Source organism: Doryrhamphus excisus, linkage group LG10 (genome assembly GCF_037039965.1).
Source record: "Doryrhamphus excisus strain RoL-2023G ecotype Guam linkage group LG10, RoL_Dexc_Guam_v1.1, whole genome shotgun sequence".
NCBI lineage: Eukaryota > Metazoa > Chordata > Actinopteri > Syngnathiformes > Syngnathidae > Doryrhamphus > Doryrhamphus excisus.
In genome coordinates this window covers 17777353-17804784 of record NC_136366.1, presented here as the reverse complement: position 1 = coordinate 17804784, position 27432 = coordinate 17777353, and the positions used below count along the sequence as shown (strand labels likewise).

Below are 27432 nucleotides of genomic sequence, written 5' to 3'. Positions count from 1 at the left end.
GAGATGCCTGAAACCACTAAACTTTGGAGAGACGACCACAGCACAGCTGCACCATTTCTGTGATGCAAGTGAGGATGGCTACGGGGTAGTGACTTACCTGCTGTCACGTAACAAAGACTCTCAGGTACACAGTGCTTTTGTCATGGGAAAGGCAAGGGTGGCTCCACTTAAGTCTGTTACCATCCCTCGTATGGAGCTAATCGCTGCCACTATGGCGAGCCGTATTGATGTCCTGTGGAGGAAAGAGCTACATTTGGATCTACAGGATTCCGTGTTTTGGACAGACAGTGCATCTGTACTCAAATATATCAAGAATGAGACTTCCAGGTTCAAAGTTTTTGTTGCCAACAAGGTCTCGGAGATTCTCAAAGTTTCACTGTCTTCTCAATGGAGGTACGTAGACACTGCAAGTAATCCAGCAGATGTGGCCTCGAGAGGCTTGAAAGTGGATGCATTCCTCAAAAATCTAACATGGGTGTCAGGTCCACCTTTTCTCCATCAACCTGAGTGTTCGTGGCCTGTTAATCCTGAGGATGTTCAACAGCTTCCATCAGATGACCCTGAGGTCAAGAAAGCTGTTGCAGTGAATGCTGTACAGGCCAGCAAGGAGGATGATGCTTTGGTTCGCATGATCAGTTATTTCTCATCTTGGACTGGTCTGAAAAGGTCCGTAGCTTGGATGTTGAGATTCAAGAACTGGCTTTTGGCTTGCTGTCAGAAAAGGAAACAGTTGACCACCGAGCGTGCCCAGTCTGATTTGGATGTGATACACAAGGAATGTTCTTTGAAGAAGAATATGGATGTTTTTAAAGAGGAGAATCGTTCAAGTTGTCTGACAGTGGAGGAGCTGGAGAAGGCCGAGATGGAAATCATGGATGGAAAGGAAGAAGTTTCCAGAGGAATTCTCCAGGCTCCAAAAAGGCAAAAGTGTTATGGGCCATAGCCATATTTATAAACTCTGCCCACTGGTCGAAGATGGTGTTCTGAGAGTTGGCGGTCGACTGAGCAGGTCTTCTATGCCTGCAGAGGCTAAACATCCCATCATATTGGCTAAAGATTTCCATATCTCAGACATTATTCTAAGGCATATTCACCAGGAAGTGGGACATGGTGACCGTAACCACATGCTAGCCAAACTGCGGGAGAAGTATTGGATCACTGGGGCTAGTACAGCCATAAGGAGAGCTCTGTCTAAGTGTGTCATCTGTCGGAGACTGAATGCTCAGCCAGTGTCCCAGCAGATGGCAGATATACCTGCTGAAAGAGTGACTCCAGATGAGCCGCCTTTTACTCGTGTTGGAGTTGACTATTTTGACCGTTTGAAGTGAAGAGTAGAAGGAGTGTTGTAAAGAGGTATGGTGTTATTTTTACCTGTTTGGCCATACGGGCAATTCACATCGAAGTAGCATCTTCATTGGACACAGACTCCTTCATAAATGCACTCAGACGCTTTATAGCAAGACGAGGTCAAGTCCAGGAACTGTGCTCGGACAATGGGACAAACTTCATTGGAGCAGAGCGTGAGTTGAGAACAGCTATTGAACAATGGAATCAGTCACAGATTAACAATGCACTTCTTCAGAAAGGAATAAAATGGACCTTTAACCCCCCCGCTGGCTCACATCATGGAGGATCTTGGGAGAGGTTAATCCGGTCTGTGAGGAAAGTCCTAAATTCTACTCTGAACGTGCAAAATCTGGATGAAGAGGGCCTTCACACGGTTCTTTGTGAAGTGGAGTCCATCGTTAACAGCAGGCCGATTACCAAGGCATCTACAGATCCGAATGATCTGGAGGCCTTGACGCCAAATCACCTGTTGCTGCTGAAGACTTTACCATCTTTACCACCAGGAGACTGCCAGGCAGCTGACCTCTACGCTCGCAGGCGATGGAGGCAGGTGCAATACATGTCAGATTTATTCTGGAAAAGGTGGATTAAAGAATACTTACCACAACTGCAGGAGCGTCAGAGATGGTCCAGAGTGAAGCGCAACATTGTCCCTGGAGATATAGTGCTTATTGTGGACAACACAGCACCTCGAAATTCCTGGGTTATGGGAAAAGTTCTTCAAACCTTTCCAGATAGAAGAGGATTAGTGCGGCAGGTGCGGATCAAAACAAAGGGCAGTTGCTTGGATCGTCCAATTACGAAGATCTGCCTACTACAGGAAGCTGAAGACTTGCCACAGAATGATGGCTAAAATCTTTTGATTGAGCCTGATTATTGACTTCACAGACTTTGGATTCAAGAAGAAAGACAGAAGACAATATATGTATTATGGACTCTAAATATGAAGCTTTTAATTGTTACATGTCTCCTATTGATATGAATATGGGTAATTATTATGTGTGAACCTAATAATTAGGGGCTGGAATGTAGGAGCCATGAATGAATTTGGATTGATTCTTTGTAGGTGCATGATAGTTTAAACTTGAATAGTGGTGTTTGTTATTGTTTATGATATTATTTAGATTCGTTGTGATCACGTGGACACGGGAAGTAGGTCAAATGGTTATGAGCGGTGACGTTTCGTTAATAAAGGCACCTGTTCACCTGTGTGGCCAGAGAGAGACAGAGAGAGGGTGAGCAGGGTTGCCGTATTTTTTGTCGACTGCTAATTCATTTAATCTCTGTGATTACTTTGATTATGAGTTTGTGCACGGTATCATAAGTTGATCTTTAATTTTCTTTAATAAAAGGTTGAACTCATTTTTTGTATCTCTGAGATTTTTTATGTGTGGCGCGTCAGACAAAGGAAAGGCCCGGCTTCAGCCTCTCAGCGACTCTTTTGGATGAAGTCGCTATAGGTGTTATTTAATATTTAGAGGGTTCTAATAATGTTGCACGGCGGACAAATGGTTAGCACCTCACAGCTAGGAGACCCGAGTTCAATTCCACCCTCGGCCATCTCTGTGTGGAGTTTGCATGTTCTCCCCGTGCATGCGTGGGTTTTCTCCGGGTACTCCGGTTTCCTCCCACATTCCAAAAACATGCTAGGTTAATTGGCGACTCCAAATTGTCCATAGGTATGAATGTGAGTGTGAATGGTTGTTTGTCTATATGTGCCCTGTGATTGGTTGGTGACCAGTCCAGGGTGTACCCCGCCTCTCACCCGAAGACAGCTGGGATAGGCTCCAGCACCCTGGTGAGGATAAGCGGTAGAAAATGAATGAATGAATGAATGATTTCTTATGAGAAAAATCCAATTGGTTAGCATCCGTTTTGGTTTGAGTAAGACCTTTTGGACTGAAACCATGGCCTCAGAGTCTCATCCCCAAAGCATTTAGATGAATAAAATTATCTGCCCCAATGGCTGAGCAGAACAAAAGTGAGTGAGCATCCTGAATGATGCTGGACTGATGGGACAGAGGATCTTCAGAGAAAGAAAGGAATATAAGAATGGTTTTGAATGGTTTATTGTTTTTTCTTTTTTTTTTATTTTTGTGTGAGGAACCCCCAAAAAGATGGACGGCTGTCCTTCACGATGCCTTCAGAGATCAGATGGAGCTCTGCAGAAACAAAACACCACACATAACTTTAACTAATTGTCTCGTAAAAAAATAATACATTCATCCCTAATCCACATGCAGTCCTTTTTATCCATATAATGTACATGATAAAGTATAAAACAAGACAAGATATAACAGCGGGTTGATTTACCGTCTTCGGTGATGATCGGCATGGTGATGAGAAACTGAAGGATTGTCTCATCTCTGTGGAATGGGCATTTGGCCTGACGCCAGAGCAGAAACTGGCTGATCGGCTTTGTAATATCCTCCAGTTTCTGAAAAAAAAGAAAACACATTTGAGTCAAATCTAATCATAGCTACCTACACTTACATACACTATACTCATCCATATTTTATTTATTACATTTGTGTGGTTTATTTGGTTAAAGTACAGATTAATGATGAAAACTGAGGTGTGTGTTTGTGTACCAACCTCGAGGTTGATGTGTCCATTAGGAAGCCTGCTAGCACAGCTTTCATCCAGGAAGAAGATGTCCTTCATGAGAAGACAGAAGAAAGGAATGACAATCTTCTCCTGGGTGCTGTCAGCAGTGTTGGACATCTCAGTGGCGTCATGGAGCGCAGTGCGATAGTTCTTGAAGTTATAAGATGGGTCCATCAGGTTCTGAGACAACCAAGAATAAGGCAATGATAGTGTACTGTGTCCTCCATGATGGTATTTAGTATTTGGTCATGTGATTTTTCTCACCTCTAAGGTTTTAAACCTGTGAGTGTTGTCTTTATTCCAGGTCTTTTTCAGCTTGGAAATACAGTTCATGTTCATCCCCGCTGAAAGGTAGAATCACAGATTTAGTGACACACACAAAAAGAGTCCATCTTTCCTTTTTTTGTAAGACAACAATACTTCACTATCCGGTCTAGAAAAAGAAAAAAGAAAAACTCAAAAGCTGGAACAAAAGGCAGCAGAGTTCATGGTAAAAAAATACTCACCAATGATGGCCATTAGGGAGTTGAAGTTTCCAATATCCAAACACTGCTGAGCCACATCGATGAAGAACTTGACCACTCCATCTCTGTGTTTCTTCTTGGTCGGCTGCAATGTCAGAACACGAATAAGTCACAGACTCCTAAACAACCGTATGGAGCGCCATGAAATCTTTACAAGCTGACTAAATGCAAACACCAGTGAACATACCATACAGATCTCAGTAGCCACAAGGGAGCTCAGTCTGTTGAACCACCTCACATAAGCCTCAAGGTTGCTGCCCTGACACTGAAAACATGCACATGAGAGACAAAAAAGACCAACACACAAACACCTGTAAGTCAGTAAGAAGGGAAAATTGGTCATGTAATGTTTTAAGTCCAGGCACACACAGACATAATAACTGTCACTGCACATCTACCTGAGGGTTCTTCACTGCAAATGATTGGGTGAACTCCTCTGGCCCGATCAAACTCATCCTGTCCTGGAAGAAAAAGAATCAGCAATAAAAGTTAAATGGTGATGAAGAAAAATCTTTCAAAGTTGTATTTGTACACCACAACCACATATTTACTATATGACTAAAGGTGTGGTTAGTGTACAATATCATACTATGGAGTCCCAAGTAAGTGCTTACTATTTCAATGTGTGTGAGCTGCTGGGCGAAGATGATGGGGTCATCGCACATGCTCAGTATGCCGCTTCTTTCTTCCGGTTCCGGTGAGGCAGGATGCTCGGCTAGCATGGAGTTTAGCACAGCGAATGTTGACTTGCGTTTCATAAGACGGTCAGTCGCCTGCTGTATGTCTCGTAGTGAGTACTAGTGACAAAAAGAAAGGGAAAAAATATATCATATGAATAGAAAGTGATGACGAGTGAACTGTGTGTCAGTGCCATTAGCTGACCAAAAGACGCATATGCACCATCTAGTGAACAAAATGAGTTTAGCGCCCTCTAGTGGACAGAACAAAAAGTAGCATCAGTGCAGTCCAATGGAATTGAATGGGGATTTACAGCTCTATAATATAGTATATAATATAGTTAGTGTCATCTAGTGTGGTAATTTTCAACCACTGTGCCGTGGTGCACTAGTGAGGAATTATCACTTTTTTTTAATGAAATTAACATTTATTAATAATTTTCTGCAAATATTATGCAATTGTCTAGTGTCCGTGGTGTAACGACTGCCCGAGCAATGTAATATTCGTCCGTGTGGGAACACGAAGCAGATTGCATAGTTCCTACAATAGACTAGTGATGCACGTGAGAGGTCGTGGCGACATTTTGTAACATTTTCGGTTAGTGATGTGCCCCAAGATTCCCCCCCCCCCCCCCAAAAAAAAGGTGGCTCAGGAAAGGTGGAGAAACACTGATCTAGTGTTTGATGTACGGAGGAAATGTGACACTAACCTCGTCCACGCCAGCTACATGATGTGTTATATCTCTGAGAGAACGCATCATCCGCTCATCGCTGAAGTCGTGTGGAAAGGCCTCAGTCCACTCAGTCATCAGCTGCACCAGCTTCTTCGCCTCTTCGTAGAGACGTATCTGAAGAAACATCAAATGTAAGCATAAATACCTTGTCAGTTATTACAACTTGTTGTCAGTTGTAATCTACAGACCTGATCTAGCAGGTCATCTCCAGAGCCCTGCTCCAAACACAAGTGGCAAACTCGTGTCATTAGATCATAGGGCTGCAGGAAGAGACGTGAAGTCAACAGGAAGTTGAAGGCGTACGGCTTCTAATGATGTGAAGGACACAGAAGGGGATGGTGAGGACAAGTGAGGCTGACAAGTGCATTGACAGAAAGATGGAACTCACATCAGGGTAGTAATCCATGTGTTGGATCAGCGCCTCAAGAGATGCTGAAACCAAATTGTTTGCCATTTGCCTGTAATTGAACATGTTCACCTGCAAACAAGACAATAAACAACAAAATATTATTTTCATTCTCGAGGTCAACGTGTAAGTAAACAAGTGCAAGTTAGTCGTTATATTTCATATTATAATGAACACGTTACTACACACAAATCACACGTTACCAGCCTGTAAAAATTAACAAAACTAACCAACAAAGCAGAACATCTAATATCAGCAAATTGTTTTACGATGTATTTCTTTTAAGCCGTGCGTTTTATTTTTTCCAGCGTACCTGTCCAATGATGCAGCTCAACGTTCCGTTAGCCGTTAGATGAAAATTATTTATTAATTGTTCGTTCGATGTACTTTCCATCCGATTGACGTTATTTCATCTTTATTTTTTTACAATAAATACACAAAACTGTGTTACAACTGGAACTTTATGCAATTAGACAATTAGAAAATCGCACTTACCATCGCAATGATGCAGTTCAACGACGTTAGAAAGTATCCTGTCGATGTATTTTTTCACAAAAAATCCAGACAAAACAAATCAATCTTCAAGCAGGTTGTTCGTGATGCTGTCAGATCCCTTGGGTGTTTACCCTCCTGATATTTCAAGCACAGTAAACTTGATTTCTGGAGGCCCGATAAACCTGACCAATCAGGGCCAGGTGAAAAGTCTCACGTGGGATCAAGGGGACCAATCGCAGCAGAGTACGTCAACTGTTCAGTTGCTGCCACCCATCCATCCATCCATCCATCCATCCATTTCTATACCCTGTAAAAAATAAAAAATAAAAAATGATGACTGTAATTATTTGAATTATTATCTAGTTATCTATCAATCAAATGGTTGTTTGTGTACATGTTTAAACTTTAACATTATCTAATAGCATTATAGAGGAGAAATAACCCATATATTCATGGGAATTTCTTTTAGAAATATTTCTACATTAAATAATTCATTAAAACTACAGGCGGCACAATTTTAATGATAAATTATGAATTGATTTAAAATCACGAAGAACTAAAAAAGAAGGTGGTTTTAAGAAGTGTTAAAACAAAATGTAGCAGTTGTCATGCAATGCTATGAATGTCATTGCTAATATTTGATCAATGTAGACATTTACTTGTCCTGATCCCCTTGCCCTGCTGCGATTGGTCCGCTTGGTACAACGTGGTCCCACTTCTGCGCTATGATTGGTCAGGTTTACAGGGCCTCTGGAAGTCAAGTGGCGGGTTGCTTGCTAGCAACGGATAACCTGCTGAAATCACTTTTGTGTGGCTCGTGAGTGACAGAAGTAAAAAAAAAATAGACCGTTTTAATTTCGGACGGTTCACCGAACTTAATTCAGCTATATCACTCGAAAGGTCGGTGTGATTTGAAAAAATTGTTCTGTTAAATAACGTCCCAGTTTTAACTTCCGATACAGTTTTACATATTTGTCGTTAAGTGTACTTAACGTCGCTCAGGTGGAAAGTGCATCGAACGACCGGCTGTGTAACGGCTAATGGAACGTTAGTGTACTGTAAGAAATAAAACCCCTAAAACTTTGAAATTCTTATTATTAGTAGTCATTTTCTTGATTATGAGCTGAGATTTCATATGTGTTGAATTAAAGTGTGTGTTTATTGTGGGGTTTTTTTTGCAGGTGATCATTCCAGTTACGAAGAAATCACTTGGATTTCTTCCCTGATGTGAGTTCCAAGCAGTCATTGTTTTGTTTTTTTTTATGCACTTGCAATCTCACTTGTCTTCAGCATCCTGTTCTGTGACCTTCACATCATCAGATGTCAGACATCTTCAACTTCCTGTTGAGAAAGCTGTGCTAGCAGGCTTCCAAATGGACACATTAACCTTGAGGTTGGTCCACAATTAAACACACACACACATTGACTTAGTGACACATTAGGAAATAAATGAGTAATCACAATACTATGATGTAACAATGCCACCACAGTTGTCCCTCATTTATAACGTAGAATTGGTTCCAGACCAACAATAAATTAATTTCTATGATAATGTTAATAAATGGATAGACCATAGAAAAACATGTTTATGACTTTCTAAATATGTTATTTAAACATCATTGGAGACCTGTTGACATGACATAACACCTCAATAGTCACCTAACCAGTTAGCCTTGAATTTATTTGTTCTTAACTTAACTTCATGCAGTGTTAAAGGGGACCTATTATGCTTGGCCCTTTGTATTGTATAGAGTGATGAAAATTTATTATAACATATTGAAAGACAGCTACTTCCCCCTGGCCATCAGACTGCTCAATGCCAAATAAGCCCCTCTACCTTTACTTACATTATTATTATTTATTTAAATTATTTAAATTATTTGGGCAATTTACTGTTCACACTGCACTTTACATTATGTTGTTCATATTTGGTGTCTATTCTATCTATATATTCTCCACATTATTATTATTATTATTATTGTTCATTATTACTTATCTTCTTTTGTGTCTGTTATTATATGGGAGCCAGGCAACGACATTTCGTTGGCAATTTCACTACTGTGTTTTTGTGCAATGACAATAAAGGGAGTCTATCTATCTATCTATCTATCTATCTAAAAAACTTCATTTTGTCAAGGCAGGACGTGGGAAGGAGGACCCAAAGGCAGAATTGGCAGGCACTGCACGAGGTAAGGTTCTACACGCGGGTGAGGGTCGGTACACACGAAGTCAGTCCAATAAGGCAAAGGTATCCAAGAGTGGCAGGCAGTAGGAGAGGTCGAAAGGCAGGCGAGGGTCGAGAACCAGGCGAGGCGATGACAAGGAATGCTAGAGCGAGACATGAGAGTACAACGAACTTGCACCAGACAGGAGGAATCAGAGGCAATATATAGCAGCCGGAAATTGGGTGATGAGGGACACCTGAGCACAATCAGGCAGGAGGCGGGGTCTCCAAGGAGAAGGCGGGGTAGGCAATGGCAGGCATGACAGAACCCCTCCCTCAATGGCCGGCTCCTGACGGCCCAGGAACCTCAGGGTGAGCTACATGAAAGTCTTTGATGAGGGAGGGATCCAAAATGAACCGGGAGGGTACCCATTGGCGTTCCTCAGGTCCATATCCCTCCCAGTCGACGAGATACTGCCAACCTCGACCCCGCCGTCGAGCAGCCAGCAGTTTCCTGACTGTGTAAACCGGACCTCCATCCATGATTCGGGCGGGTGGTGGGTGGCTGGCTGGTGGGACCAGGGTGCTGGTTTTCGCAGGCTTTATCTGGCTCACATGAAAGGATGGGTGGGTTCGCATGGACCTAGGTAGTTTCAGACGGACTGAGACAGGATTAATAACTTTGGAAATTGGAAATGGGCCGACGAACCTAGGAGCAAGCTTCTTAGACTCCACTCTCAGGGGAAGGGTCTTGGAGGACAGCCAAACGTTATGGCCCACCGTATAGGCAGGGGCAGGAATTTTTTTACGGTCCGCCGCCACCTTGTAAATATCAGACTGCCTTTGAAGGTTCTTGCGGGCCCTCTGCCAAACTCTCTTGATGCGGCCCACCAAGGCCAAGGCGGAGGGAACCACGGAATCCTTGCTGAGAGAGGGGAACAAGGAGGGTTGGTGACCAAATACCACATGATGCGGAGACATACCGGTGGATGCACTAGGCAAAGTATTGTGGGCCAATTCCACCCACAAGAGTTGTTTAGCCCAAGAGGAGGGGTTTTGAGAGGCAAGGCACCTCAACTTTGTCTCAAGCACCTGGTTGATCCTTTCTGCCTGTCCATTCGACTGGGGGTGAAATCCAGATGAGAGACTGACTGTGGATCCCAGCAAGCCGCAAAATTCCTTCCAAAACAAAGAGATAAATTGAGGACCACGATCGGACACTATGTCCTGAGGGAAACCAAAAAGGAAAAATATATTGTTCATCAGTGCCTCGGCCGTTTCTTTGGCTGAGGGAACTTTAACAAAAGGAAAGAAACATGACATCTTGGAAAATCTGTCCACGACGGTGAGTACCACTGTCTTCTCCTCTGACGGGGGCAATCCACAAACAAAGTCCAACGAGATATGGGTCCAGGGTCGGTGGGGAATAGACAAGGGCCTGAGTTCTCCCACAGGTTTCTGTGATGAAGATTTGTTCGCAGCACAAACAGGACAGGCAGAGACATACTCTGAAACATCCTTTGCCATGTTGGGCCACCAAAAGCGTTGCTGGGTTACGAATATGGTCTTTTTAACCCCAGGGTGACAGGAGGTCTTATTGGTGTGAGCCCAATGAATCACCGGACCCCTCATGGCTTCCACAACAAATAATTTATCTGGAGGGCAGTTCGGGGGCCGAGGCACTTCAAGTCCTGCCTCCCTAACCTTGTCTTCTATTACCCACTGCAAGGCTGAGACAAAACACGAGTTAGGTAGGATGGTTGCGACTTCCTCAGGTTCCTTTTCCGAAGGAAAAAAAATACGGGACAAAGTATCCGGCTTGGTGTTCTTGGAACCCGGACGGTATGACAAGGTAAAATTGAAACGGCTGAAGAACAATGACCACCTAGCCTGTCGAGAATTTAATCTTTTGGCGGATTTGAGATATTCCAAATTTTTGTGGTCAGTCCATACCTGGAACGGCAGCGTAGACCCCTCCAGCCAGTGTCTCCATTCTTCAAGAGCCGTCTTGACTGCCAATAACTCGCGATCCCCAATGTCGTAATTGCACTCTGCCGAAGACAATTTTTTAGACAGAAAGGCACATGGATGCAGTTTACCGTCTTTTGTACCGATCTGGGACAGGACGGCTCCGACTCCAATATCTGATGCATCTACTTCAACCACGAACTGCAGATGGGGATCAGGGATGGCCAGCACCGGGGCTGTGGTGAAGCTCTCCTTAAGCTTCACAAAAGCTTTCTCACACTCAGAAGTCCAGTGAAATGGTTTGTGCGGAGAGGTGAGGGCATGGAGAGGAGAGGCTACCGAGCTAAAATTTCTGATATATTTACGATAAAAATTAGCAAATCCCAGAAATCTTTGAACATCTTTACGAGACTTGGGAGTGGGCCACTCTGCCACCGCCGAGACTTTTCCCGGGTCCATCCTCACCTCCCCCTCGGACAGAATAAACCCTAAGAACACATTTTTTCCTAAGTCACATTTTTCTGCCTTCACAAATAGGTGGTTGTCAAGGAGCCTTTGCAGCACCTTCCTGACATGCTGCACATGGGTAGGTTCATCACAAGAAAAAATAAGAATGTCATCAAGATACACAAACACAAAAATATTCAACATGTCCCTCAAAACGTCGTTGACAAGGCCCTGAAACACTGCTGGGGCATTGGTCAGTCCAAAGGGCATCACCAAGTACTCATAATGTCCGGTTGGGGTGTTGAAGGCTGATTTCCATTCGTCCCCCTCTCGTACCCTGACAAGATGATAGGCATTACGCAAATCCAGCTTGGTGAAAATCTTAGCTCCTTCAGGAGCTCAGTGGCGGTGGCAATGAGGGGCAGGGGATACTGGTTCTTTATGGAGATGTCGTTAAGGCCTCTGTAGTCTATGCATGGCCGAAGGGATTTGTCTTTTTTCTCAACAAAGAAGAAACCCGCCTGTTGGAAGAATTGTACATAAAGTTATTCTATTTTTACTATATTCTTATGACCTATTTTTACTATATTCTTATGACCTATTTTCTTATGACCTACTACAAGCATTTCATATCACTCACGGGGCAAAAGTAAGATTAATGTTGTGTCGCTTGTACATTTTGGTGTATATCATGATTAGAGAAAACAGAACGTGACAGAACATTCTCTCAGCAGATAGTTTTATCACACTCTCGAGATGACGTAGCTGCACGGGTCAGAAGTACGTAGATGTGACCTCAAAGAGTGTGTGTGAGTGTCTCCGGAAGATCACATGCCAAAGAGGAGATACCCACACACTATGGATAACATGTTGTGCAAAAGAACCGGTTTCAACTGGAATAGTTAGACCCCCCTTCCCTTAGCAGGTGAAACCATGTGTAACTAGGGCGTTTTCTGATTCAATAAATAGCGAGGAGAATGGAGGGTGTTTCAGAGTTGGTAGGAGGATTGTAACTTTGCAGTCTCCATCATCTCTCCTTGCAAGTAAAAAGAAACTCACCTCTCTGTGTCTTCCTTTGTACAGGCAGTGTTTTTTACAAGCATCGGGATTTTTAAACCTGACATTTTAATTGGTCCTGCAAGACTGTGGCCACAGCATTCAGACCCTTTCCGGGACTGGTCCCTCTCTTGCGGGCTGGGATCCGAAGGTTGAAGGAAATCCAGAGACGCAGAGACTGTGAGTACAAATTTTGTTTAAAAGAAATGAAAGTGAGAAAAAGTAAAATAGAAGAGAAAGAGTAAAATAGAAGAAGAAGAGACAAACCCTGCAGGTCAGACAGTTAAATTCCGTGGAGGAGTAGACTCCCCTAGTTTAAAAGAACTAGTTAAACTCTACATAGGATGGCGGAGTCCTCTGGGCTGAGAAAAAAGTAAAATAGAAGTGTAACAAACCCTGACAATTCTAGACTCTATCAGGTCAGACAGTTAAATTCCGTGGAGGGTAGACTCCCCTAGTTGAAACAGACTAGTTAAACTCTATAGGATGATAATGAATATTCAGGTCCTTACAACGTGTTGAGGCAACAATTGGAACAGCCAGTGGGAGCATCAGCACCAAATGAAGAATTAGGAGAGCAACCCCCGCAGTGTACACCTCAAATGACAGACGTAGGATTAGCGAAAGGAGCAGCACCTGTCATAATTAGACCCAAAACAGAGCATCGTCCCAGGATAAAACAATACCCTCTAAAACCAGATGCAATGGCAGGAATAGAGCCAGTGATTGAAGATCTAAAGAAGGCAGGTGTACTAATAGAATGTGCTGACTCCCCAGTAAACACACCAATATTTCCTGTGAAAAAGGCACCTCCATCAACAGGGTGGAGGATGGTTCAGGACTTAATAGCAGTAAACAACGCAGTAATCCAAAGATCTCTGTGTGTTGCAGATCCACACACGCTGCTGAATTCGCTAAATCCAAAAGCGATATTCAGCAGGCTTGTCTTAACAAATACAACCAGAACCAAATGATGAACCAGTAGTATAAGTACAAGTACACCTGATAAAACTAAATTCATATGAAGGAATAAAACCAGCAATAGAAGATTTGTTAAAAACTCAAGTCTTAGTAGAATGCTATAACCCACCATGTAACATCCCTATTTTCCCAGTGAAAAAAAAAAAGTGCCACTCTCTGTGGGATGGAGAATGATATAGGACAAGTTGTAAATCAAACTGTGGTGGCGAGAGCACCTTGTGTGCCTGACCCACACACATTGTTAAATACTTTACCAACAGATGTCACATGGTTCACCGTAGTAGACATCAGGCATTCTTCTCCATTCAAATAGAGAAAGAAAGTTCAGGTTCGCATTTACATTTGCAGTAAAAAGAAAAAAAAAAATATATATATATATATACGTACACACGCTTACCAAAAGAATATTGTGAAAGCCCGACAATTTATTCACAAGCAATGATGGCCAGTATGTCCACGTTTGAACCCCCAAATGGAAGCCAGAAACTATTATATGTAGATGACATCCTACTAGCGTCACCAGATAGGAAGTCATGCTATAGGAAGACACAATAGCCTTATTGCATCAATTAGCGAAAGAAGGCCATAAAGTGAGTAAAGACAAACTACAATTTTGTAAGCAATCAGTGAAGTATTTAGGCCATCAGTTGACAGGACAAGGGCGAACCATTCTAACAGACAGAAAACAAGCAATCTTAAATGAAGCTAAACCACATTTAACACTTGAGCGATGCACCACGCTCAACCCAGCTACCCTTCTACCATTCCCTGAGGAAGGCCAACCACGTGATTGTTATGAGCTAACAACACAAACTGCAAAGTGTAGACCAGACTTATTAGATCAGACACTAACAAAAAGGGGTGATTTTGTAGATGCTTCCTCAAAGGAAAAATTATTTGGGAAAAACAATAACAGGCTATGCAGTCATAGCGCTTACAGAAGCATGCAAATTAATGAAAGGTCAAAAGGTGACAAATTATACTGATAGCCAATATGTATATTCAACAGTAAATATCTTTGCACAATATTGGCAAAACAGAGGTATGATAACATCAACGGAAAAACCAGTAACTCATGCAGGATTATTAACAACCTTACTAGAAGCAGTACAATTACCAAAACAAATTGCTGTATGTAAATGCACGGCACATACTAATAATTCGGATCCAATATCTTTAGGAAATATGTTTGCTGATAAAATGGTAAAACAAGCGTCACTAAAAGAACTGAACCATCTTAACGCAGAAAAAAAAAAATTATTACAAGTACACTTTGAGATCCTGGCAGACATGTAACAACAGAGTCCAAAGCAAGAAATTGACCACTGGCTAAGGAATAAAGCAATCCTGGACAAAAATGTTAATATGTCGACAAATAATAAAACAATCTTGGATAAAAAAAAATTTTTTTTTGCATAAGTGGGACGCTATTTTGAGCCATGGTTTTACACATGTCTCAACAGGAGGGATGTGCTGTGGCACAATAGTGTGCTATTAACACCCACTTTACTACGTAGGGATTTAATTCTTATTCAAAAAATTTTTGTAGAGCGTGTTTAGCGTGTGCAAAACACAATGCCCAGGGCAGCTTGCGACCTCGGCCACAAAAGAACCACAATACTTATTTCAAGAAATACACATGGACTTCATTGAACTCAACAACAGTGAAGGCAAAAAATTCTGTTTAGTGATAATAGACTAATTTTAAAAATGGATAGAACTGTTTCCTACAAAACATCCAGATGCACTAACAGTAGCTAAAGCTCTATGCAAAGACATAATTCCACGCTATGGTATTCCAGAAAAAAATTACAGTGATAAACTATGACTAAATTATCCATCTCCATCTTAGTATTTACCCTAACTGTACCTATTTGCGTCATGATAATAGCATTGTGGTATCTGCTGTAGATTTGTAGCTCCTCAACGACCTTCAGAGGAAGTCCGGCTACAAAGGGGGCTGTAATTCTAGTTTGCAGTCGTCTCAAACCGGTGAAGATTGTCCACAACTCTGTTGTGTTATTAGGAGGGGTTGCAAGCCTGCAGGTAAGATGATCACTCAGACGCATAAAAATAAAAGTAGAAAGAAAAAAAATGAAAAATAAAATAATAAAATAATAAAATAAAAATAAAAATCTTAACATGCAGAAAAGAAGGGTGGGGACCCTAACCGATCACAAACACAGATCGAACAAACACCTTGGATAATTAGGTGGGCATACAACAACTCCATATGTATGACCATAGCCCCAAATTCGACTACCAAATACCCATATCATCGTTGAAAGGATTTTTAAATAGACATCAGGTGTCAGGGGAGACATATGCTAGTTATTGGTGGTATGTTACTGGACACGTGTTAGATTTAAGTTGGGACACATTGATTACCACACAGGAAGGTGATTACTGGACACCTGGTACCACATTAGAAGCCAGGCATTTCCATAATAAAGTTATGTTAAAGAAACATGGGGCCATATTAAGTATGACGTTTGCTTTTAGCTCAGCTAAGCTCAACCCATATGACCAACCATTGGGCACTACTTTAAATACCTCGTGTTGGGGTTTCCTTTTATGGGCCTACTCTTCTGGGGCAGATCCCTACTTTCCTATAATTATTTGCAAAAATCAAACTATGACCCCTGTTGAACTGCCAATCACAAATAACTACACACGTCACGCTGGAGTTAAAATAGCCGTAATTCGAAATACAGATGATTGGTTTCAGGTCACTACGGGCATCTCACAACAAAGTAATAACTGGCTGCTGCTAGTGGAACAGGCAGCAAAAAAGTCAAATCAAGAAGATTGTGTAGTATGTATGGGAGCCAGACCACTGTTACAAGTAGTGCCTTCAACTATGGGAATAGATTGTTTGATCGAAGTAATGAATAAAACCATTGCATAAGAAAGAAAAAAAAAATTGTTCACAATGGGATAAGGTCTATCCTCTTCCACTGAAAAACAAAAACCAGTATTTTCTAAAAAGGTAGCTGTAGGAAACTTCTCATGCATAAACAGAACAGGTGTTGGAATCAAATTAGGAAGATTGAATGACACTGAGTGTCAATCAATAGAGATGGTAGACATAACATTCAAACCCAGAATCAAAGAGATCAGTGTCAGGGTGGGATAAAAATGATCCCACCTACATAGACAGTATTGGAGTTCCGAGAGGAGTCCTTGATGAATACAAATTAGTCAACCAGATAGCAGCAGGTTTCGAATCATCGATTTGCTGGTGGTGCACAATTAACAAAAATGTAGACAAATCAACTACATCCACTATAACGTGCAGAAATTAGGAAACAACACTGAAAGAGGGTTCTCCGCCATCCATGAACAACTGTCAGCTACCTCCCTCATGGCTTTCCAAAACTTTGCTGTTGCTGTTGACATGCTCCTGGCGGAGAAGGGCGGAGTATGCGCCATTTTTGGTGATCAGTGCTGCACGTTCATTCCGAACAACACAGCAGCAGACGGGAGTCTCACCAAGGCCTTGGAAGGTCTAAGGTCCCTTTTTTTTTTTTTTTTGTCCCATCCAGCCATTGGGGCAGATAGTATTGTTGATCTAAATGCCCTTACATGCTAGACAGATTTGCTCTGTGTCAGGAAAGGTGTTGGCTACAACTTCCCTGTACCATGAAATTTTATTTGCCGTTATTTGATGTTTTTGTTATGCCATTTGGAGCGACTGGACCGGAGCAAGAAGAAGAACAGAAAAGAAGAAGAGAAAGGTGGGGTGGGGGGGGGGTCAGTAGAGGGAAAGACAAAAACAGCAGCAACAAGAATTCCCATAACAACAACAGTGACAAACAGAACAGTTAAATGTCAATGATGGCTAAGGGTCACAATGGAGATGACATCAGTGAAATGAAACAGTCCAACTTACCAGTAGCAATAGTAACAATGAAGACATGACCCATGATAGTAAACACAATTACAGCCATACGGTTACAGTAATTAAAATCTCCCTGCTTGACATCATTATTACTGTAATAATAGCATACAAATACTATATAAACATCAGGGATAAGATGGTAGATTGTATAGAGAAGCACCCATGTGCTGTGAGTGTCCATATGGAGGTGTGTTGTGTATGTGAATGCGAGTGTGTGAATGTGTAATTGTCACTGAGAATGACAAAAGGAGAGAGACTGCCTTCTACCACCCAGCAAACCCCGTCCCGCGCAGCCAGGTCAAGCCCCCACCGCCAGAGATCCTCCGGCCCCGTGGGTGTGGGCAAAGCCAGGGCCGACTCCCCAAGACCCGCCCCTGAAGCAACTCCCCGAAGAGACCAGCAAGAGGCCATGGAGGAGCAATCCCAACCGGCAACAGGGCGCCAGCAGGCCGGAGGAGAGCCGCACCCCCGAGACCAGCGGGAGACCATACCCCACTAGGGCAGAAGGGCATCGAAGGCCACACACCCGTGGGCACAGGGGCGCCCCCGCCAGCCGGAAGGGAGTCCGTCCACGGCCGGAGGCGCCGCCCCCCGCCCCCCACACACCCCCAGTAAGCAGAACCCGGCCCGCCCCAGGTTACCCCAGGCCTGACCACCGACATAGGACCGCCCCGGCCAGGACAGAAGGGGCCCGGGCACACTGCCCCATGGAGGACCGGGCGGTAGAGATGGAACGCCCTGCGCCAGACCCCCGCAGAGCCCCCCCCGCTATATATATATATATATATAATTATAATAAAACTAATCATTATTTATCTAAGTATTTAAAACAATAAATACATAAAATAATCTCAGACACACGCGCACACCCCATCCACTCAATACACACACACGCAAGCACACACTGTGGACGTCCCCGGGTGGGGTGTCCGGGGCATCACAGGGCGGGGGACCCAGGGGTCCCAGACCCACAACCAGGCCCCGAGCCCAGGGAGGTACGGACCGCCAAGGCATAGCACCTCCAGACTCCCCTCGACCACGGCATCAGGGCTACGGCAGTGTGGCAGACAAAGGAGCGGGTGAGGGGAGGAGGCCCGCACATGAGCAAGCGGAGGGGGCGAGCAGGCGAGTGGTGAGGCGCTCCACCGCGCCGGACGACACCCGCCGGGCAGCTCACCCCCGTGAGGGAGAGCCATAGCTCCAAGTCATGGGGAGGCCAAGCACCAGAGCCGAGGAGTAAAGACCAGCGCAAGGCCACCAACAGACCCCACCATCCACCGGGAGGGCCAACCCCCCCCCCAGAACCAGCAGGGCTCCACCCACGTACCGGAGAACCATCCCCGACGAGCCATAAGGCAAGACTGGGGATGGGCAAAGACAGGGACAGCGATGCAGCAGAGCATAGGACCAGTGGCAGCAGACACCCAAACGCCCGGAAGAGCACCGCCCCCCCAGCAGGCCCCACTCCGAGGAGCATGCTCCCCATCCTCACACGCCACCCAGACCCCGAGATACTTAAACTCCTCCACCTGGGGCAGGACCTCATTCCCAACCCGGAGGGAGCCCTCCACCCTTTTCCGACTGAGAACCATGGCCTCTGATTTGGAGGTACCAAGTCTCATCCCAGAAGCTTCACACTCAGATGCAAACCGTCCCAGTAAACGCTGAAGGTCGCAGCCCGAAGAAGCCATAAGAACCACATCATCTGCAAATAGCAGAGATGAGATTCTAAGGCCCCCGAACTGGACTCCCTCAACACCTTGGCTGCGCCTAGAAATTCTGTCCATGAAAATTATGAACAGAATCGGTGACAAAGGGCAGCCTTGGCGAAAGTCCATACTACTTATATTTATATATATAAATACATAGAGAACTTCTTAGCATATCATCATATTGATTGGGTTGATCCAATTTTGATTAAATGTACAGACAACTGATTCATACAAATGTTCATACCTTAAAATATTAACTATAATACATGTTTACATGGTTCACCCAAATACAAGACAATAGACAGCTTAAATAAAGTTTTCAATATGTTATAATAATTTTTCATCACTCTATACAATACAAAGGGCCAAGCATAATAGGTCCCCTTTAACACTGCATGAAGTTAAGTTAAGAACAAATAAATTCAAGGCTAACTGGTTAGGTGACTATTGAGGTGTTATTTCATGTCAACAGGTCTCCAATGATGTTTAAATAACATATTTAGAAAGTCATAAACATGTTTTTCTATGGTCTATCCATTTATTAACATTATCATAGAAATTAATTTATTGTTGGTCTGGAACCAATTCTACGTTATAAATGAGGGACAACTGTACACAAGCAATTGTGTGCTATACACATCCACAAGGTGGCATTGTTACATCATAGCATTGTGATTACTCATTTATTTCTTAATGTGTCACTAAGTCAATGTGTGTGTGTGTTTAATTGTGGACCAACCTCAAGGTTAATGTGTCCATTTGGAAGCCTGCTAGCACAGCTTTCATCCAGGAAGAAGATGTCTTTCATGGGAAGACAGAAGAAAGGAATGACAATCTTCTCCTGTCTTTATATTCCAGGACTTTTTCAGCGTAGAAAATCCAGTGAATTCCTTTTCATATTGGATGAGTGTTGACTGGCGTTTCATAAAACGATGGGGCATCTCCTGTATGTATCGCAATGAGTACTAGTGACAAAAAGGAAGGGAAGAAATATATCATATGAATAGAAAGTGACTTTTTCAGTGCCATTAGCTGACCAAAAGAAGCATCTGCACCATGTAGTGGACCAAATGAGACGTGTTAGTGCCATCTAGTGGACAGAAATTGTGTGATAATGACTTTGCCAACAGTGGAGAGGCATGTCAGTACCTTCTCAAAATAAAAAGTATCAGTGCAGTCTAATGGGCCGAACAGAGATAAATGTGCCATCTAGTGGATTGAATCCAGCATGGCAGCTGTCATGTAGTGTATGCCAAATGACAGCAGTTAGTGCCATCTAGTGGATAGAAAGAGGTATGTTAGTACCATCTATTGGGCACAAAAAAATCAATGTTTGCAATCGAAGATTAGCATGAAGGTGAAATGTTTAATTGGTGAAGATGTGTTTAAAAATGTTTGCACACAAAAGTGTCAACATGTCAGCAATATTATGCGTGTGTGTGTGTTTATAATCCACCTACCTGATAGCAGATGATCTCCAGAGCTGCTGCTCCAAGCACAGGTGACAAACTGGTGTCATTAGCTCGTACGGCTGCAAGAAGTGGCGTGAACTCAACAGGAAGTTGAAGATGTCTGACCTCTGATGATGTGAAAGACACAGAACAGGATGCTGAAGACAAGTGAGACTGCAAGTGCATAAAAAAACAAAACAATGACTGCTTGGAACTCACATCAGGGAAGAAATCCAAGTGATGGATCATTTCCTCAAGGGATTTCTTCGTAACTGGAATGATCACCTGCAAAAAAAACCCCACAATAAACACACACGCTAATTCAACACATATGAAATCTCAGCTCATGTTTTAGGGGTTTTATTTCTTACAGTATACAAACGTTCCATTAGCCGTTACACAGCCGTTCGTTCGATGCACTTTCCACCTGAGCGACGTTAAGTACACTTAACGACAAATATGTAAAACTGTATCGGAAGTTAAAACTGGGACGTTATTTAACAGAACAATTTTTCAAATCACACCGACCTTTCGAGTGATATAGCTGAATTAAGTTCGGTGAACCGTCAGAAATTAAAACGGTCTATTTTTTTTTTACTTCTGTCACTCAGGAGCCACACAAAAGTGATTTCAGCAGGTTATCCGTTGCTAGCAAGCAACCCGCCACTTGACTTCCAGAGGCCCTGTAAACCTGACCAATCATAGCGCAGAAGTGGGACCACGTTGTACCAAGCGGACCAATCGCAGCAGGGCAAGGGGATCAGGACAAGTAAATGTCTACATTGATCAAATATTAGCAATGACATTCATATCATTGCATGACAACTGCTACATTTTGTTTTAACACTTCTTAAAACCACCTTCTGTTTTAGTTCTTTGTGATTTAAATCAATTCATAATTTATCATTAAAATTGTGCCGCCTGTAGTTTTAATGAATTATTTAATGTAGAAATATTTGTAAAAGAAATTCCCATTAATATATGGGTTATTTCTCCTCTATAATGCTATTAGATAATGTTAAAGTTTAAACATGTACACAAACAACCATTTGATTGATAGATAACTAGATAATAATTCAAATAATTATAGTCATCATTTTTTATTTTTTATTTTTTTTACAGGGTATAGAAATGGATGGATGGATGGATGGATGGATGGCAGCAACTGAACAGTTGACGTACTCTGCTGCGATTGGTCCCCTTGATCCCACGTGAGAATTTTCACCTGGCCCTGATTGGTCAGGTTCATCGGGCCTCCAGAGCTCAAGTTTACTGTGCTTGAAATATCAGGAGGGTAAACACCCAAGGGATCTGACAGCATCACGAACAACCTGTTTGAAGATTGATTTGTTTTGTCTGGATTTTTTGTGAAAAAATACATCGACAGGATACTTTCTAACGTCGTTGAACTGCATCATTGCGATGGTAAGTGCGATTTTCTAATTGTCTAATTGCATAAAGTTCCAGTTGTAACACAGTTTTGTGTATTTATTGTAAAAAAATAAAGATAAAATAACGTCAATCGGATGGAAAGTACATCGAACGAACAATTCATAAATAATTTTCATCTAACGGCTAACGGAACGTTGAGCTGCATCATTGGACAGGTACGCTGGAAAAAATAAAACGCACGGCTTAAAAAAAATACATCGTAAAACAATTTGCTGATATTAGATGTTCTGCTTTGTTAGTTAGTTTTGTTAATTTTTACAGGCTAGTAACGTGTGATTTGTGTGTAGTAACGTGTTAATTATAATATGAAATATAACGACTAACTTGCACTTGTTTACTTACACGTTGACTTCGAGAATGAAAATAATATTTTGTTGTTTATTGTCTTGTTTGCAGGTGAACATGTTCAATTACAGGCAAATGGCAAACAATTTGGTTTCAGCATCTCTTGAGGCGCTGATCCAACACATGGATTACTACCCTGATGTGAGTTCCATCTTTCTGTCAATGCACTTGTCAGCCTCACTTGTCCTCACCATCCCCTTCTGTGTCCTTCACATCATTAGAAGCCGTACGCCTTCAACTTCCTGTTGACTTCACGTCTCTTCCTGCAGCCCTATGATCTAATGACACGAGTTTGCCACTTGTGTTTGGAGCAGGGCTCTGGAGATGACCTGCTAGATCAGGTCTGTAGATTACAACTGACAACAAGTTGTAATAACTGACAAGGTATTTATGCTTACATTTGATGTTTCTTCAGATACGTCTCTACGAAGAGGCGAAGAAGCTGGTGCAGCTGATGACTGAGTGGACTGAGGCCTTTCCACACGACTTCAGCGATGAGCGGATGATGCGTTCTCTCAGAGATATAACACATCATGTAGCTGGCGTGGACGAGGTTAGTGTCACATTTCCTCCGTACATCAAACACTAGATCAGTGTTTCCCCACCTTTCCTGAGCCACCTTTTTTTGGGGGGGGGGGGTCTTGCGGCACATCACTAACCCAAAATGTTACAAAATGTCGCCATGACCTCTCACGTGCATCACTAGTCTATTGTAGGAACGATGCAATCTGCTTCGTGTTCCCACACGGACGAATATTACATTGCTCGGGCAGTCGTTACACCACGGACACTAGACAATTACATAATATTTGCAGAAAATTATGAATAAATGTTAATTTCATAAAAAAAGTGAAAATTCCTCACGGCACACTAGTGCACCACTGCACAGTGGTTGAAAATTACCACACTAGATGACACTAACTATATTATATACTATATTATAGAGCTGTAAATCCCCATTCAATTCCATTGGACTGCACTGATGCTACTTTTTGTTCTGTCCACTAGAGGGCGCTAAACTCATTTTGGTCACTAGATGGTGCATATGCGTCTTTTGGTCAGCTAATGGCACTGACACACAATTCTCTCGTCATCACTTTCTATTCATATGATATATTTTTTCCCTTTCTTTTTGTCACTAGTACTCACTACGAGACATACAGCAGGCGACTGACCGTCTTATGAAACGCAAGTCAACATTCGCTGTGCTAAACTCCATGCTAGCCGAGCATCCTGCCTCACCGGAACCGGAGGAAAGAAGCGGCATACTGAGCATGTGCGATGACCCCATCATCTTCGCCCAGCAGCTCACACACATTGAAATAGTAAGCACTTACTTGGGACTCCATAGTATGATATTGTACACTAACCACACCTTTAGTCATATAGTAAATATGTGGTTGTGGTGTACAAATACAACTTTGAAAGATTTTTCTTCATCACCATTTAACTTTTATTGCTCATTCTTTTTCTTCCAGGACAGGATGAGTTTGATCGGGCCGGAGGAGTTCACCCAATCATTTGCAGTGAAGAACCCTAAGGTAGATGTGCAGTGACAGTTATTATGTCTGTGTGTGTCTGGACTTAAAACATTACATGACCAATTTTCCCTACTTACTGACTTACAGGTGTTTGTGTGTTGGTCTTTTTTGTCTCTCATGTGCATGTTTTCAGTGTCAGGGCAGCAACCTTGAGGCTTATGTGAGGTGGTTCAACAGACTGAGCTCCCTTGTGGCTACTGAGATCTGTATGGTATGTTCACTGGTGTTTGCATTTAGTCAGCTTGTAAAGATTTCATGGCGCTCCATACGGGTTGTTTAGGAGTCTGTGACTTATTCGTGTTCTGGCATTGCAGCCGACCAAGAAGAAACACAGAGATCGAGTGGTCAAGTTCTTCATCGATGTGGCTCAGCAGTGTTTGGATATTGGAAACTTCAACTCCCTAATGGCCATCATTGGTGAGTATTTTTTTACCATGAACTCTGCTGCCTTTTGTTCCAGCTTTTGAGTTTTTCTTTTTTCTTTTTCTAGACCTGATAGTGAAGTATTGTTGTCTTACAAAAAAAGCACAGATGGACTCTTTTTGTGTGTGTCACTAAATCTGTGATTCTACCTTTCAGCGGGGATGAACATGAACTGTATTTCCAAGCTGAAAAAGACCTGGAATAAAGACAACATTCACAGGTTTAAAACCTTAGAGGTGAGAAAAATCACATGACCAAATACTAAATACCATCATGGAGGACACAGTACACTATCATTGCCTTATTCTTGGTTGTCTCAGAACCTGATGGACCCATCCAAAAACTTCAAGAACTATCGCACTGCGCTCCATGACGCCACTGAGATGTCCAACACTGCTGACAGCACCCAGGAGAAGATTGTCATTCCTTTCTTCTGTCTTCTCATGAAGGACATCTTCTTCCTGGATGAAAGCTGTGCTAGCAGGCTTCCTAATGGACACATCATCCTTGAGGTTGGTACACAATTAAACACACACCTCAGTTTTCATCATTAATCTGTACTTTAACCAAATAAACCACACAAATGTAATAAATAAAACATGGATGAGTATAGTGTATGTAAGTGTAGGTAGCTATGATTAGATTTGACTCAAATGTGTTTTCTTTTTTTTCAGAAACTGGAAGATATTACAAAGCCGATCAGCCAGTTTCTGCTCTGGCGTCAGGCCATATGCCCATTCCACAGAGATGAGACAATCCTTCAGTTTCTCATCACCATGCCGATCATCACCGAAGACGGTAAATCAACCCGCTGTTATATCTTGTCTTGTTTTATACTTTATCATGTACATTATATGGATAAAAATGACTGCATGTGGATTAGGGATGAATGTATTATTTTTTTATGAGACAATTAGTTAAAGTTATGTGTGGTGTTTTGTTTCTGCAGAGCTCCATCTGATCTCTGAAGGCATCGTGAAGGACAGCCGTCCATCTTTTTGGGGGTTCCTCACACAAAAATTAAAAAAAAAGAAAAAACAATAAACCATTCAAAACCATTCTTATATTCCTTTCTTTCTCTGAAGATCCTCTGTCCCATCAGTCCAGCATCATTCAGGATGCTCACTCACTTTTGTTCTGCTCCATCCATAGAATCCATCCATCCATCTTGTAGAAGATAAGTATTTTCTATTCGTATTTTATTTTAAAAGCTTTCAATTTAGTTCTTGTAGACCTGCTCAGTAACAACACTGATGTCTGTGTCAGTACTCTGGTTCCTCTGCTGTGATCTTGTTTATCGGGAGTTCACCTGCATTAGGTATTGGTATTGCATCAGATATTGCAGTAACCTAAACAGAGAGAGAGAAAGAGAGAGAGAGAAGTGGGGGGCGGGGGGTAGGCCGCACAGCAGGGGCCAACACAAATACAGTAAAGTCTCGTTATATCGATATTGTCGGGAGTCGGAAAAAATATCGATATAACCGGACTGTCGATATATCCGATCCTGCGCCGAACTGCATTAAAAGTGGGCAATAATGCACTCGACATTGTTCTATAGTATAGAACAATGTCGAGCAGCTTAAATCAATCTTTGCTTAAGGATTTCAATACCAAAAAAGAACACGGCGAACGGCTGCTTCCAGTCAACTTTATCTTTCACACTTCCACCACCAGAGCACAGCACACACACCGATTCCCGCACTTCCTGGTTCACAGGTCATGCTCAACCCGCCCCACATAGCTGGCCAAACACATGCCTGCAACAGAAGAACCAACTGCGTTCGTGGTTTCTCTCGTGTGTATAGAATCTATACACACGAGAGAAACCACGAACGCCAGCATGTACATATGAAAAACAGTGATTATTGCAAGCGATAAAAAGATATCTGAATACAACACAATTAAATACATGTATTTGTACGCTTGTGTCTTCGTTGGAATAGGTGTGTATGCTATGTCAGTTGGTTCTTCTGTTGCAGGCATGTGTTTGGCCAGCTATGTGGGGCGGGTTGAGCATGACCTGTGAACCAGGAAGTGCCGGAATCGGTGTGTGTGCTGTGCTCTGGTGGTGGAAGTGTGAAAAATAAAGTTGACTGGAAGCAGCCGTGTTCTTTTTTGGTATTGAAATCCTTAAGCAAAGATTGATTTAAGCTGCTTTTGTATCGATATAAGCAGACCAAATTGGCTGGCGGGAGATGAAAAGGGCATCGTAGTAACCAGATTATCATAATAACCGGGTATCGTACTAACGGAACTAATTATATCATAAAAGACTAGAAATTTGCCGGGAAATGAAAATAGTATCGTAATAAGCAGTACTTCGATATAACCGATATCGATATAACGAGACTTTACTGTACCACAAACAGGTTTTGATCTGTCACAGAAACATCTGACTGCAGATATCAGACACCACTAAGACACCCGGCAGAATTTCCAACAAAGTAAGTGCATTTAATTCATATAATAGTGATACATACATATGGAGTTTATTATTCTTCCTACTATGGTAACCTTCCACAGCCCAAAACATGCATTTTAAGGAATGAATGTCAGTATGTGTGGTAGTTTTTAACTGTCGGACCACAGAGAACAAATACTTGCAAATAAGACTCAAGAACTCAAGAGTCTTCATTACTTGAAAAAATTTAGATAAATTTAGAGTGATGCATGGTGTTTTGAAAAAAATAAAGTACTAAAACCATGAATGGTAAAAATACAACAACAAAAAGCTTTGCAGAGGGCCATGGGAAGAACTGGATAAATCACTAACGGTGATGCAAGGAGTTTGAAGGCAACAAACAAAACAAGGCAGGAGTGGCATGAGGACAAAATAATGATAGTGGAACCTCAGTTAACATTCCCCCCGGTTAATACATTTGTTTTTATAGTTTTGCAATTATAGTTTTATAACACGTCACTTCCTGTGCTGACAGACTGCTCGCGCGCGCGCTCGTTCAATTAAGCTAGCTCCGTTCATTCCGATCTTCAACAGATCTTTTCTTCTAGACTTTTTTTCTCAACCAATTTTTTTTTCTTAAACTAAAACGACTGACTGGACCAAGCTTGCCCGTCGACTTGGACTTCCAGCGGTGTCACCGGAGTTGTTCTTCAAGTTTCCTACTAACTCGCCGATCAACAAGAAACGTGAGTATGGCTTCTTGCAACTCCTGTTCCCTCCTCCTTGAGAGGCTTTCCCTG

General features: G+C 42.5%; 2 protein-coding genes across 2 annotated transcripts; one reads left to right on the top strand and one right to left on the bottom strand.

Moving 5' to 3' along the window:
• Positions 1-3435: 3435 nt before the first annotated feature.
• Positions 3436-21719, bottom strand: LOC144901173 (ras-GEF domain-containing family member 1B-B-like). The gene is made up of 17 exons (XM_078794358.1): positions 21653-21719; positions 20480-20598; positions 11054-11180; positions 10908-11005; positions 10027-10133; positions 9735-9879; positions 6278-6367; positions 6078-6197; positions 5866-6003; positions 5093-5275; positions 4877-4939; positions 4666-4743; positions 4461-4563; positions 4219-4298; positions 3943-4134; positions 3661-3784; positions 3436-3509 (listed from the first exon to the last, which is right to left on the bottom strand). The coding sequence occupies exons 1-17, from the start codon at positions 21717-21719 to the stop codon at positions 3436-3438; spliced, it is 1908 nt and encodes a 635-aa protein (XP_078650484.1).
• A 623-nt stretch (positions 21720-22342) lies between these two features.
• Positions 22343-27419, top strand: LOC144901172 (ras-GEF domain-containing family member 1B-B-like). The gene is made up of 11 exons (XM_078794357.1): positions 22343-22408; positions 22489-22608; positions 22683-22820; positions 23410-23592; positions 23746-23808; positions 23942-24019; positions 24123-24225; positions 24388-24467; positions 24552-24743; positions 24906-25029; positions 27322-27419. The coding sequence occupies exons 1-11, from the start codon at positions 22343-22345 to the stop codon at positions 27417-27419; spliced, it is 1245 nt and encodes a 414-aa protein (XP_078650483.1).
• The last annotated feature ends 13 nt before the right edge of the window (positions 27420-27432 follow it).

Excerpts from the sequence above, each read along its gene's own strand:
- LOC144901173 (XM_078794358.1), bottom strand. The coding sequence starts at position 21,719 with ATGAACCTGACCAATCAGGGCCAGGTGAAAATTCTCACGTGGGATCAA. Across the intron at positions 10,134-10,907 it reads GGTCTACGCTGCCGTTCCAG|GAATTTTGCGGCTTGCTGGG; the intron begins GTATGGACTGAC and ends TTGTTTTGGAAG. Across the intron at positions 6,368-9,734 it reads TTCCTGCCCCTGCCTATACG|GTGAACATGTTCAATTACAG; the intron begins GTGGGCCATAAC and ends TCTTGTTTGCAG.
- LOC144901172 (XM_078794357.1), top strand. The coding sequence starts at position 22,343 with ATGGCAAACAATTTGGTTTCAGCATCTCTTGAGGCGCTGATCCAACAC. Across the intron at positions 24,020-24,122 it reads TGGCTACTGAGATCTGTATG|CCGACCAAGAAGAAACACAG; the intron begins GTATGTTCACTG and ends CTGGCATTGCAG. Across the intron at positions 24,226-24,387 it reads CTCCCTAATGGCCATCATTG|CGGGGATGAACATGAACTGT; the intron begins GTGAGTATTTTT and ends TCTACCTTTCAG.